Source organism: Patella vulgata, chromosome 1 (genome assembly GCF_932274485.2).
Source record: "Patella vulgata chromosome 1, xgPatVulg1.2, whole genome shotgun sequence".
Classification (NCBI taxonomy): Eukaryota; Metazoa; Mollusca; class Gastropoda; family Patellidae; genus Patella; species Patella vulgata.
In genome coordinates this window covers 22,021,648-22,037,565 of record NC_065879.2, presented here as the reverse complement: position 1 = coordinate 22,037,565, position 15,918 = coordinate 22,021,648, and the positions used below count along the sequence as shown (strand labels likewise).

At 31.0% G+C, this 15,918-nt stretch overlaps 1 protein-coding gene across 3 annotated transcripts in view; it reads left to right on the top strand.

The window, feature by feature from the left end:
* The window catches only part of LOC126808619 (discoidin domain-containing receptor 2), a 132,386-nt gene that overhangs the window by 47,285 nt on the left and 69,183 nt on the right, over window positions 1–15,918 (top strand). For all 3 annotated transcript variants that reach the window (XM_050533500.1, XM_056099893.1, XM_050533490.1), the window contains exon 2: window positions 6,827–6,932. In XM_050533500.1, coding sequence (XP_050389457.1) covers window positions 6,827–6,932 — 106 coding nt within the window. The remainder of the gene's footprint in view (window positions 1–6,826; window positions 6,933–15,918) is intronic.

Sequence of the window (15,918 nt, the reverse complement as noted above, 5' to 3'; positions counted from 1 at the left end):
TGAGTCCGGAAAAGTTGACACCAATCGCATTGAAGGGTGTACACACACCAGTCAGGAGAAAGACAGCTACATGAATATTTGATTAGTTCTTGATGAGTTTTCTCAAATTTATCTGATTGGATTTAAATATTGATAAGACAAAGAGTTAGGTAAAGCTAAAAGCAGGAAGGTTGTTGACACAGGATTGTTTATCAAAATCATTTAATGTTTCCAAAGAAATTTTCTTGGTCCAAGCACTTGGTATCACTTTCCATATTAGATGGTCTTGCAATTCTGGTCCCCTTTTTCTATTGCTTATTTGGTGCCAAATTTGTCCATTGTACTATCTATTTTGACTACAGCCTAGTATCAATTGTGCATGATTTTTATTAGCACTCTGAATAACAAGCATAGACTACATTTTGCATGATATGTTTCATGTTTAAATTGATATATTATTATATGGCAGACATGAGCAGATAAAACTTATCAATTATATAAATTGTCTGGTCTATTTTTGTAATCTTCAGTATGATCTACGACACGCTTTCACATCATTAATTACTGATCACAGTACTTATCAAATCTTTTACAATTCACTTGATGGACAAATAACCAAAACGAAAACATTATAGCAATAATTTTCAGAATTGAGATTTCAGTCGAACAGCATTTGGAAACCATCTATGTAACGAGAATTTGATCGATAAAATAATTTGATTTAGCACCTTTTGACTCCCTATTGAATTTCTGTGTGTGATTGAGGAATTAGTCTAGATCAAGATGATCTTGCCCAATGATTTTTTGTTAATTCTATTTAGTTTTGTATTAAATCCTACCAAAAAAAGTGTATTAACCGTTGTTTGAATAATTATTTGTAGATATATTAAATTTGGTAGTTCCTAGTTTCTATATAGAGAATATTCCTAACTAGAATTTGATACAGGAAGTTATGAATAAGTCAATTTGCTAATTTCAATTTAGTCAGTAGATAATCTCCATACAGGTTCAGCTTGTACATCTCACCATTTTTTAGTTTTGGTTCTAATGAATTGAGGACGCCGTAAAATGTCTGATACATTGAGAAAATATGTGATGTTCAACAAACAAGTTTTGTTTGAACATGGTGAAAGACGGAGGAATTATTTTCATTTGAGTAATTTGTTTAAGATAAGGTATACTTGATATGACATCTTTAATTTACATGGAATTGATTCTTGGTCATGAAAATCCACTAGAATTTCCATTTTTCCTCCTTTAAATCAGACAACAAATGGTTCCTACATTCAGATATGGCTTAGATTTCAAGATTTGCTAAATCTGGTGTTTGATCTTGGCTGCAGTGTTGCTGATAAAATCAACAAAATTTAGAAGAGGATAAATTTTGGTTTAAATGTGCCGGATGTAGAAGGTGGTATAAATGGTGTCTGAAGGAAGAAAAGTTAAAAAGCGTGTTTGTTGCTTCAGGCACATTAAATGCTGCCTCATCCTCTCCACTAGAAATAGACGCTCTTGTTCTTTTGATAAACTATTTTGGCATGTTTATCACATGGACAGCAGAACTGAGGGATTTCTCTAAACAATTGCATATTAAGAGTACTATACAAATAAATAAATTTCAAATCCAAACATATTAGTGAATGAAAAATGAATATCTCCTGAGATGATATTTGAATATAGAAAGAAAACAAGATGTCTAGGGTATGTAGGTAGAATTGTTTTGTGGTTATTTCTCTTAATATGGAATATTAAACTGTCTAGTCTTATTATGGCATCTGTCAAAAAGTAATGGAAAGCAAAATAGGTTTTTATATTTTAGTATAATTGACTAAAAAAAATTTTTTTTATATACAAATTTGGAACATGGTATATCATTTATTTTGTCATTAAAAGACATCCTTCAAAACATCTTTCATTTGCATGAAGATGGTGACCCAATTGTCTGTCTTGTTCGTCTACAGTAAAATTTATTCTGACATATCCAGTTTTAACCAAATTGTTTTCTATAGAAATTCATAAATTGAATTGTATCTAACTTGAAACATGACCTAAATGTGTTACGAAATGCCGTTATTAAATAACTGAGAAGTAGTTATATCCAGATATACTTTGTATTGTGTGTGTTTTGTTTGTTTTGGGTTGTAATTCTTATAAACGGAAAGAAAAAAAAAAAATATTTCATGATATGTTAATTTACTGGCATGGGTTAGGCCGAGCAAAAGTAACCTAACAAAGAGTTCTGAATTAAGTATACTGGGGGAAGAATCTTTAGGGTATGAAATAAAATTCTAAAGTTGTGAGAATAAAGATGGAGAATTAATACTAAGTAGAAGGACATTGTAAATATCCATACATACTTTTAGCCACATAATGTGTCTTTTGTAAAATACAAGAAAAGAAAACATTACAAACATACATAGTTACAAAAACATTGTCAATATTTTAAATTGTTGGGAATTGTTCCATTGTTTGGAAGTTGGTTCTTGATGTAAAATTAGTTCTTTTCTTCTTTCTGCATGTTTAATGCTGAATGATAGAAATTAATTAATGTTTGTTGTCAACCATCATCATACTAAAACCTGTACCAAATAACATGATCCCTAAATCAACCTTTATTAGTTATCATGACTGCCTGCTGGTTGGAAACGGAAGGTACCTACATTTTCTACAGCATGTATTACAGATAAATGTCATGAACTTTCATTCCTGTACAAGACAAGACAACAATTAATCAGTGTCTTTAATTGTTTTAACATCTTCACTGTCCTCAGTTGTATGGGCGGAATTTCAACACTTAATGTATTGTTTTGACATTAAGCATGTTACCAGGCCACTAAGATAGAGTTGAGTGCTGTTGTTATGAAACTGAAGTTAATTGATGACTGGATGGAATAACATTGCTTACAGTGCATCAATTCAGCATCTGATTAAAAATCCAGCTCTGAAATTTTATCTTAGTTAAACTTTTGTCATAGAAAATGTGCATGAAGTGTGTACACACAAGTTTTAAATTAAAAATTCCATGCTGAAATTTATCTCTATTTAATTTTTGTCATGATAATTTGCATGAAGAATTAAATAGAGTGTGTACAAGTTTGAGATTAAATTTAAGTAACACCATCTTGTGAGAATTGATTAAATATAAGTTACGACTTCTTGTGAGAGTTGTTATCTGCTTCTTGAAATAAATTAGAAAACGGTTGTATTTAGTTTCAGTGAGTGACACTTAAATTAAAAAACTGTAGTTGCCGGCCTCAGTTGACTGCTTGAAAGTACCATGGACTAAACCAATTTATGAAGGTCTGACGATCTCTAAGAATGTATTATATGCAGGAAGTTGAAGAGAATTATAAGTATGCCGAGGTGTGGACGGGTAGATATAGAAATAAATAAACTTTAGCCTTCACCTTTCACCAGATGGACATGGATTCTAGTAATTATTGGCATGCAGGTTGCCTATCATGTCTATCCTTAATTTCTAACATGACTGGTTGTTTATACTATAGGCTTATATCAGGCAGTCTCGAGTCATTCCAGGTAGGGAAGCTAAATAAACAATGCATATTGAATCTGATATATAAAATAAACACTGACTGCTGCTAACTTTATCATAATTTCTTCATTCAGTTTAGATCGGGAAAATACAGGATTCTACTTTAAAAAATGTGTTTCAAATGATTTAGATGCATTAGTAAAACGCTTGTGAAAAATCTGTCCAAATATATCAATTGGATCACATTTAAATGTTAAAGCGATAATTTTATATTTTTAAGTTATATTTTTAAAATGTATTAAAATAAAGCCTTAAAATAGATGGTATCTATAAACAGTCCTACCTTGTTAAAGAATAATTCTATTAATCCTATAATTCACTATTGCCAGTTGAGAAATTGGCTAAAATATCATTTTCAACTTCAAATTCAAATGTTTGAAGATAGCTATTCCGGAAAGGGGGGGAGGAATAGAAAGACAAGGGAGGTAATTGGTTATTATTTCCGGGGTGAATGATTTTTAAGTGTGCGAATGATACCTATGATCGTATAATAGTGAGTTGACAACCTATTGAGCAAAAGACAGAAATAATTATGTTTTGTCTTTCTTAGAAAATATGAAATTCTTGCTTTAAGCGAGTGTTTATTTTTTTGCAATTTTAAAACTTCTCACTAATGTTTTCAAGTACATATCATTCAATTGTACAAAATATGGCATTATTTACAATTCATGTTTTTTTTAAATTGAATGACGGTAAAAAGTAAATTAAAACTTACATGTGCATTTATTTTTTGTGATATTACAACTACTTTCAAATGATTTCAAGTACATTATCATTCATTCATGAAAATATGACATTATTTACAATTCATGTTTTTATTAAATAATAAATTGCAAATTGTGTAAGTATATCAAAATCCCTTTCTCCTGTAAAAAAAAAATGTAATTGCAGTGTTTGTTCAGAGTTCTTTGAAAAGATAATTTCAATTGGAGGGCATTAAAATGGTAAGAGATTGACAATGATTTCTTGTGCTAAAACTATCCCTTAATGTTTTCAAGTGCATTGTATTTATTTGTAAAAATATAATCATCCACATATTTTATCAGATGATCATAAAAAATTGTAACTAAATAATTGTAAATTCCATGTATCATAAAGTTGTGCTGGAAGTGAAGAATTTGTTTAAAATTCATGGATAGATAATATTTAAATTGGATCAGAAGAGTGGCTTGATTTTACTTATTTGTAACTTCAAAGCTAACCCGAGATATTCTAAAGTATATTTAGTTCATTTGTAAAATGCTCACCATTAAAAAAATATAGTAAATTGTGTATTTAATAGTCTGTGACTTCTGCAGTTGATTGAACTTGTACCAACTGTCTTTGTTAAAAGACATATATAACAATGCACCAATTTACTTAAATGAAAATATACAATCTACATGTGTGTCTACACCTGTACATTAATTATGTTTTTATACGAAACTATATCTAACACTTACCTGTCAATACCTGCCTTGTTCATGATTTAATAGAACATCAAATGGAATACAAATTACCCTTAATTTTTATGGAGGACATTAAAACAGATCAATATGATAGGAAACTATTTTTGTACGAAACAATGTTTTGATCTATTAATGAAAAGTGTAGATGAAGTTCGCCTGACATTAGACAATAGATGAGCTATGTATGTTGATATAAGTCTAAGTCTCTATTGTTATTGAGGTAGACAAGGACTGAATTCTATCCACATTTTACCCAGAAGGTCAGCAGTTTTGCTCTCAAGTTATCATCAGGCATGCCAGAAATCTATAGACTAGGAGATATCAATCAAGAAATCATACACTGTATGAAAATGGAAGAGTTATGTATGAAGTCTTGTCTTACATACTATAGGCTATGTTTCCTATAATAAACGATAGACTTCTGCTGAAAACAAAACAAATATCTTGTACATACCATTGTATATCCCAAACCCCACAAATAATATCTTTAATAAAGGGGATTTTAATATATCAAGTGATTGGAAGTGTGAACCAGATTTTGCTTTAATGGATGCCTGACCCCTTGTATCTGTGTATCATTTTTCTGTAGTACCAAATTTTGATTAATCTTACTCAATCTTACTTGGACAAGGATCAAACATCATTTCTTCTGCATGAATGGTGTATTTATTTTAAATTCTCGAGCACATTGTTACATTCAGCATATGATTTGGATGTGAAAAGTGTTAAAACGCAATGGCCTGATCGCCTCTTCATCATCTAATTGAGTTTTTGTCTGTCATAGTTTTCCCTGTCCCTTCTGAGTATAAGCGAGAGCAAATAGAAATGATTATTTTAAAAAAGAGATTACACGCAGGAATACATGTTCATTTGTTTGAGCTGGAAATAAAAATGGTTGTCATGAGCCTATAGTTTTTATCATCCGCTCATTCTTAGGTCTAACTCAATTTCATTACTCAGTGGTGATGTTTTATTGTGATCTCCCTGCTTTGATCTCAATGAAATGGCCAAGAATGCGAAGGCTTAATATAAGAAATTGACCATGTTTTATTACTGCGATTTGTAATGGCGAAACCATTCTTTTTCCCTTTAGTGAAATTGATTTATATGTGTCAATAGACTTTTGCAAGTTTATGATGTAATGATCATGACCTCATAAGAGTTTTAATACAAGAAGCAGGCAATGATGCGATGTTATTAGATTTATGTGTATAACGTTACCAAGTTTGCTGGATAACTCTGCTTCTCTAATGGACACACAACTCCACAATTTTATAACCCTGATAAATATGCCATGCTTTCTAATTCTTAATAGATTTTAGTCATGGCTGCTGATAATGATAAAAGGACAAAACGGTTGAAAAAAGTTGTGAAACAGACAACAGCAGTTTACATGATAATCCAGATTGCTTGTCAAAATAAACCAATTTTTACCATAAGACATATAAGCCACATGCTTTTTTAAAAAAACATCATTCAACATGCTTACATTACATGAACATAATGTGTTTTTTTTTAATGTTGATTTATTGAACATATTTCAACAGTTTAGTTCAACAACTTAAACAAATGTTGTTTCTACATGCATGGTATCTTGATAGAATATGGGTATTATAATTTATGTTAAATAGCCATTAACACCTCAGATTTCTTGGCCACTTAGTTAAAATAAAATTTTATTGGAAGTGATTTGAATATATATATATGGTCAAATCATAGATTTTAAAATTAGACTGTATACAAAATTTGGAAAATCAAAACAGCAAAAGTGAGCCAAATAAAATAAAATATGTTCAGATTAAAGTTGACATGTAAACTTATATGATTGTTTTATTGTATTTTATAGATCAATGTGGAAACCCACTTGGTATGCAGTCTGGCTTGTTGAAAGATGAACAGTTGACAGCAAGTTCCTCTTATAATAAAGCTGAGGTTGGCCCTGAAAATGCAAGGTAAGAATATATTAATACAAATAAGAATATTACCAATCAAACAGGGGAGTACTTTGGCTTCTGGTAAAAATGACTAGCCATTCCTCCAAAATATCCAGATACTCTAATTTTGTTGTCTTTACGATCAATAGTACTATAATATTATAATATGAAACCTTTTTCTGCTATTGCAAATCTACATCCCTGAATGTGCATGTGTGGATGCTTGCATAAATAGCAAAATGTTCCAGTCCAATCTTAAAAAGAAAACAACTCTCAAATTCTACAATATTTAAGGGTAGGACACTTTAGATCATAAGGTCTGCCATTGAGTCTAGGGGTTTCGACCCCAGCCTTGTTCATGACAAGGTGTAGGATCTACTGCCTAACTGGGTCCTTCGGATTCATCCCACTGCTTAAAATACCTCTACACAAATGAATTATCGAATAAAGACTTATGCTGTTAGTCCCAAAATGATCTAGTTTGTGTTTGCTAACTAATAGTTAGTTCACATTAGTGGGAATGGGTTAATAAAGAATGGTCTTTGTTGGCTATATAAATTGATATTGAGCCAGCTGTTTATAACAATAGGTGTGAAAGTTGGCACATTGTATTATATACATATTATCATGATCAGCTATATCTGTTGATCTCAATTTCTTCTTACATAAATATTCATACACATTATATACCATCACTGGGTTCACTCCTTGTACTCATTCAACTCTTTATATTTTCACTAAATACTCCCAATAACTCCCTTATCTTTGTATTAATTGAACATTAAATGGGTTTAAAAGGGAGGAAAATTGTCAAATTAGGTATAAAATAGTGTGATTAGCACACCTGTACTGTCTTATCTGTGTAAGAAATAAACACAGATATTACCAACATATATATATAGTCCATTTTACATGTGGTAATAATACATCACTTTCTCCATCTGTACACACACTCTCTATATAAATCTCAACTAGTTTTACCCATATGGTATGGAAGGCTCATTTACTTTAGCCAATGACGGTTTTCTTATTCATCCATAGGATTTGTTTCTTGAGTACTGGTTTCATGTGACGGTAATTTTTATACTTATAAATAATAAGCAGTTCACAGCAACTTTTAACATCAAAATTATGGGTTGCACCGTGAACCAATATATCATTATTTCTATCCCCCATTTGTACACATTATATGGATTTTCTCCTGTTACTAACATGTACCTTCGATTGTTAAAGAGAATGAATTAATAAATAAGCATTATTCACGTATTAACAAGAGACCATTTGATAGACCCTAAACACATTGCTCTCACTGTTTCTGTTCAAAGATGCATTATTGAAACTTTCCTTGCAGATACCAAATGCATGGGACTCAAAACTTGCATTTCTGTGCAGGATTACAGTTACAGGTTGTGAGGGGTCCAGAGGGCACCATTATCACCTTATGATAAGAACTGGTGCTTATATAAACACCGTTGTGGGTTTAAATATTGTTTTCATTTTCAATTCGTGCAATATTCTTGTTATCATTATCTGACACAAAAACTCAAACCAGACTACCAGTAACAATAGATTCAGCAAGGTTTTTTTACTGCTATTAAATTCACTGAAGACAGGCTTGGCATGTTCCCAAAGAATGCTGTCTGCTTCTGGATTCTATGAAAAAAACACAAGTAATAAAGCCACAAACTACACCCCATGGGATGGATGACCTTTGGTGACTTGTGGGCAGATGGTGACAATCCATTGCTCAGTTATTTCTGGTGACTTGCGTGCAAACTGTTTCAAGACATTCAACTGACCATTGTGAACTGTTGAATCTTCCATGTTTAAGATTTATTCCCTTCCTCTGGTATGGGAATCAAAACACAGATTGTCTGAAAATATGGCTTGGAGCTCTTTAGTGGTCAACAATCACCATTGAAATCTTAAAAGCTTATTGTGACTATTATTTAGGTTATGGTCAGGTTTATTGTCCTTTACATATTTTCAGCCATATTAAGAAGTAGAATTGAGAAGGAGTGGATCATGAATTTCCGTCACATTTGTTCAACAGTTTTTTTACTCAGTTTTTTTCTTTAATGTTACATGTACATCTTTTTACCGTCTGTACCGGAATTCCTGAATGGGGGGTGAAAATATGAAAACATTTGGTTCATGTATTTGTGAATTTATTATTTTAATATACAAAGTTCAAAAACAAATTATATTTCTGAACAATGTGTTAAAGAATTGAGCGGTTAGCACCTTTTCTGATTATCTGAAATGGTTAATTCTCTTTAATAATCGTAAATCATATTCTCAATAATGCACAGGAGAGGTGAGTGATGGGAATGTTCTTATATGGTGAGGTTATTAGTAGGGTGTTGAGAGCTGATATCGGTATTGAAGGAATGTAATGCAACTATAACACGACTTATAATAATAAATGAAAGCCAGCATATCTTCCTTCTTATCCATTTCTACCTAATTTATATTGCATTGGTCAACAATGGTATAGGTAAACCATACTACTTATATACATACCACAGATTCATGGCACTCTGCAATAATGCCTGCTCTATATTATACACATGGACAACAGTTTCACATATAAATATTATTGTTGCAGTTTCTGTAGTTATTCTGTAGATAATTGACATTTAATACTGTACATTAAGTACAAATCACTTAATTTATAGTAGTAAATTATATATAATACATACACACAACATCTTTAATAAACAATACATAGTAATACAACCCCTTAAATATACAAGCTCATTATGTAATCTGCTAATATATGATTTAATAATACACAAGATCTCGATATACAAAGATGTATATTGATATGTTGATTAAATATACAGACTACATCAATATACAACAATATCCCTTGATTACAAATACACTATACCCTAATATACAAATAATATTTAACCCCCAATTCACACCAAAAGTTGTAGCTGCAGACACTCAACATTGAATGAAATTCCTCTACTGTAAACCGAAAATAAAAATATATGTAGTTGCATAATCACCCTAAGCCTCATTTAACTATCAATTTTTTTGTGCAGACATATTTGATGTAAACTGTTTTAGGAAATAAGCAAAGTCTTTACTCTTGTCATTTATCAAAGAAAATAAGATGTTTATTGGCTCGTTAACTGTGTCTAGTTAATCAAGTTTTTTTTCTCTCTCTTACTTTTCTTTAAACCTGTTTTATGTTTATCACTGATGGGTGCATAAACAAGATTTAGTGAGAATATATGATAATGTGTGCTTGAAAATGGACTTGGCAAATTTTAGATAGAATCAAGAAAAGTTTGCATAAGAAATCACAAGTACAAGAACCCTTTTGTAAATTCGCCAAATAAGAAGTGACAGGCCTATCTGGTGTTCTAAAAAAAATGTAAGCATACACAGCCTCATGCACAACATTTGTCACCATATAGTTTCAATAAATGGAACAATGTTTTGTTGAAGTTTGTATAAGAAAACAGAAGAAAAAAAAAATGTGTCTAGCTTTTAGAAATAGTAAGCATTCCTTTCCACATGCATAATAGTATCTGTCACTACTTGTAAATGAATGGATTTGTAATTTGAACTTGGACTTCAGAAGCCTTGTGCATCTTTCCTTGATGACAATTAAGAGAGCTTGGTTGTTTATATATTAAGATTCCACTAGACGGAATAGTGAGGAAAGAATTTAAAGATTACCATTCTTTCAACCTAATGAACCATCTGAACCTATGGGAAGTAGTTAAATCATCCAGTGCTGAGTTTCTTCTTACGTTACATAAACATTGTTTTCATCTATAGGCCAACTTCAAATGATAAAAACATCCCAACTTTTACTCCATAATTAGAAACTGTATCTTGGTAAAGGTTTTCTCCATATCTCTGGTTTGACAAGTCGAAAAAATTATCTGATGATTCAAGGAGACAAATCTGTCAAAATTTTTGCATATTTGGAGTTTAAATCTTTTTTATAGCAATGACATGCATGCAAAGCATGGGACATTACGATATGGTATTCCTTAATTCGACTTTAAGTATCATTTGATTTGAAATCTTAGATTTTGAGAAAGATTTTTGATTAATCGTCAGAGCAAGACCTGCTTCAGAATTTGTTTTTTTTTTCTCAGAAATGCCATGTTTCAGGACATTTTTTTAGCATCGATATTGGTATCAAGTAATTGGAGATGCTACTCCATAGTTTAAAAAACCCAGTCACATCTTATTTCTATACACGTGAGAAGGATTGAATCCACATCTGCTATATACATTCATTTAATGTTCATATATAGAAGAAAGAGTAGAAACTTTATTGCATAAAAAACCTTACAAGGTTATGTGCATATACAAATAAAAATAATAGAAATATACATGAAACAAACAAAGGATACAATCATGGACCTAATTATACAAAGATACACAACTTTACATAGACATGAACGAATTGTACACAAAAGATAATGAACATTTTAAAATTTCTACATTTTTATTCATCATCAGTATTTTAAATTGTTGGAAATCATTCAGTTTATAAAACTTTGGTTCACAAAATAGAATTAATCTGAACAGTTCATTTGATATAGATGTTTTGTTCATTTTTAAATTTATTTTTCTATACAAACCTTCTCATTTGTCTATACTTTTTCAAAATTTGTCATAAAAGAGACATACACCATGCTAGATTTTTTTGGGGAATAACTGACAGATTTTTTTTCAAACTACCAAAGACATTATGCTAAAATTACATATTTATATCATTTATTCTTAAACAGTTTCTCATTCTTCCCTCCTTCAAATGAATGACTATGCGAAATAAGAGTTAGGAATCTAAAGACGGTTCCTTTGAAAAAAAAACTTCTCCATATGTTGGAATTGCTGACCTATCAAGAATAATTTATGAAGAAAATTGGCCTCTTGTGAATTTTAAATTTCATCATAAACTTTTAACATTTATCAAAGTGGTGTTTATAATTGCCCACCCAGCTTTCAACATATTTCAATAATAAACTTCTGATTTCATTGAAACAACTTTTGATACATAGGTATCACTTATGTCCTCAAAGACCTTACTGAAAGTAACCATTGGAATAGAAAAAAATCTTTTTGAACTGCTTGAATGGTATCACATTTATATATGATATCTTGTTTAAACCACATTAAAGGGTATCTTTATTGACTTAGATTTTCATCTTTTAGATGATACAATTTAATAGATTGTCATCTTTAAGATGATACAGTGTAATAAGTTAGTCTATTGAACATTTTATAAACATTTTGTAAAGTCTTTGTAGAGTAACTATTATAATATATACTAATATAGACTTAAAGTGAGATTTCTAAAGAAATAGTATCTAGTATAAAACTTTCCAACACTATTTATCAGATGTTAAATATATTATGTATTTAAAAAGATATATGGCGATAAAGGTTGACAATGATACACCTATCAACTCCTTTGATCCCTACATAAAGCCCTTTGTATAGTCTTTCCACCTCTTTCACAGAGAGTAACCACCAAGAAAATGTGGTGTCCACTTCTCATGGAAAATCACTCATTTGTTTCAATAGGTTTTTAAGCTTGTTGGTTTTCTGCCTTTCATTTTGCAACCCAGGTTCAAGTATTTGTGGCCGAAATGAGAGGCAGCTGAAAAAACATTACAAAATCATTAGAGTAGTGTACTCATATGTTAGTAATAGATGTTTGGTTGGGCAGTAAAAGACTACCAATCTCTGCGATGTTAGTTAAATAGGTTTTAGTAGTTAATTCCAGTCTGTATCAACAATAACACTGCAGGTTCTAGAAGTAGTCAGGTTTGCCTGATGAAGGGCTTGTTTTTGGGTTGTATTTGCCAGTCTTGACTGAATAGCAGTTGATTTACATAAATTTGTTTGGTTAATTTGTGATCAAGTAAGATGGTTCCGGTTAGGAGTTAAGGGGAGAGACTCTCCTGCATGTCTCGAAAGATATGTTTTATTGGCAAAACATGTGATTTTATTGCATTAGTCTTTGGTAAATCCACATAAAATTTTGGTACCAGTTGAAAGTGCTATATGATTGTGATATTGTTACTACATGCATTTGATTAAAAAGATATAAATGAATTGGTTGGTGGGCAAAATAGGATGTTAAACTCCATTTGATTTCATTATTTTCTTATTTAGTTTTAAAATAGCAAATGCATATGTAATGACCTTTAGGATTGGGTCAAATAGCAAAGAGACTAAATGCGATGAATCTTAAATTGCTTCATTCATAACCTCTTTCTTTTAATATTTAAATGTCACTCCTAAATGGTCAGACTACATCTTCTGGAGTGTCTGGTCAATATGCCTGTATAAGATTCCGAGTCACCATAGTTTGCTATTCAAAAGAAATTGCTGACCTAACCTTAGGGTCATTGTAACACATTTGGTGGCCATATTTGATATCTTGCTGTTGAGAATCATGGGAAAAGTGAAGATTTGTTTATGCTCAGAATGAAAATGTACTCTCTAGATAGAAATGTTTTCCTTATGGACTAAGAATAAAAGGTGGTTGAAATTTTATCCTAAACAATTTAAAAACTCCATTTAAATATAGTTGGTTGCAGATGTGTCTTCACATTTGAAGGAAGGTAGCTGGAATTTTGAACTTTTGAAATATCAGTTTTAACTTAGGTTTAAATTGCAAGAGAATAACAAGTATTTATATAAGTTGTTTTTAGAAGGAAGTTTGAGTTTAGAGGTAGATTTAATTTCTGTATAAACATAGTATTTTGTTTATATTTAGTGCTATGCTAACTTCAGGGTATATTTGAGTAAAGTTTCTATCTGACCTTAGTTTCACTAAACCATACATGCTTGGCTAAATATTTTCATATTCGAGTAAAATTTATATTTGGTGCTGGTTTCAGTAAATAGACAGCAGTAAAAATTTTTGTAAGATAGAATGGCATGTCATCTATTACAGTGACTTGTATAAATGATAGAAAAAGGTTCATACAAAAATCCACTAGATACAAAAAAAACAACATGAATCTAGTAGAATCTTTGATCAAGTTTCCAAATGTTTTTCATTCTACCTACAAATATCAAGTAATTTAAAAACATGAACTATCAATCCATGGTCCCAGTGGAAGCTTATAAACTCTAAAAGAAACATGAATGGAAAACTTGGTTGTTATTTCTGATAGATGGATGGAAGATGTATTAGGGATGACTGGGTGGTAATGCAGATATCAAGTAGCTTAGTTGGGAAAGTAACTTCTTTCTCTCCTAAATCTCTGAATTAATGAAGCAGAATAGTTTTTGATAAAGACCCATCCATCACAAAATTGATTTATTTTCTTTAATAAAATTCTTAGCAGGTTCAGAGAGGAATAGATATTAAGTTGCTAATTAGCTGAACCTTCTTGAAGTATGTCCATAAATTTGAATGGTTTGAAGTCTTTGTATGTGTAAGTTAACTTGTGATAGTATCTCTAATTACGTTAAGAGAGAAAATTTGTTTTACTTATCTTTGAATAATTAGAAATAAATTATTTTACATACTTGTCAGCTTTTTAAATTGTAAATTAGTTTGTAATGCTTGTAACTATAAAAATATGTACATTGGTAGTTTGAAAGATAATTGGAAAAATATGGAATCTGTCTTGTGTCATGTGGCCAAGACTTCAGAGTACAGTGTTCATTTGAAATGACACAACACAGCACTACATGCAATATTTACTTACCAAAGCACCATACCGAGCAGAAGATAAATTTCAGAAAGATCAGACAAAAGCCAACACCCCTTACTAGTCACATGTTAACCCCTTATCACCATTTGTTCACATGTTCACAGCAAGTTACCAAAACTGTTACAAGTAAAAAGTCATGACCTGTTGGGTATTAAATGTTGATGTCATCAAATGTTTTATATGTTTTTATATGTATTTTAATTATTTATATTTGATAAATAGAAAACTTTTAGGAGGAAGAGATAAAAGGGAGTTATTAAGTCCAAGTTTGTAGGGAGAAGATCCAGGGGTTGAATACTTGTGTTTTTCTTGCTATGGGTTTAGTTTGATATGACAGTAACTAGATCTGCGTATTAGCAGTTGTTGTCAAGGATTGAATGTAAAGATACCAGATTGTTTTCTTCACTCGACTTGTGAAAATCTATATAATATATTCTATAAACATGATGGCTGTGTTATTTCACATGTAGAAGTGTCCTGCCTTCTCCCCCGATTACAATCTACCATGTTGAAAAAACAATCCAATCATGTTTGTGTAAGAAATTATTCCCTGCTCCAGCCAGAAATCTAAGGATTGGTATGTTTTTTGTTCTGATCAGGATGATAAGTTGGCTGCGTAAATGTAGAAATAAAGACAAATTGACGTCTTTAGTGTTCATAAATATTTCTCATATTGTCGACAAATAACATGGGAACATTATATGAGTTTTAAACTTTTTCTCAGAGATAGATTACCCAGTAAAGAATTTAGGCCATTGAGTACATGCAGGTACCACATTTGAGGAATTCTGTGGTTTGTTAAAGTTATGTAATATCTGATGTGAGGGCCTTTATTGTTAGTACTTTATATTAATTGTAAATCTGAAATATTTAATTCCTCACCACATTCAGCAATATGTATTGTCTTATCACGAGGTCCATGCTTGTGCTGCTTTCATATTGATCTTAACCAAAGCAAATAGTTTTGGATGAATACTAGTTATTCTCACTGATTCAGTGTAAGCAGTTGAAACACAATAGTCTGTTTGGTGGTACTGCAATGATTTCCAATAATTACTGTTGGAGTTATTGTCCTTGATGTGTATGAATTAGGAGCTAAAGTGATCACCCAACTGACTTGCAATTTATACATTGTTTGTCTTTGAGACAAAGAATTCTGTTGATTTTCAATGATTTGCATTTATTACTGTTGGTGTTATTGTCCTTGACTCATCTTCTGCTTGCTAGTATTTACAGCGTTTTTAAGCTAGCTTATATATGGTTGTCTAAATGGCATATTGGTGTGCTCAAAC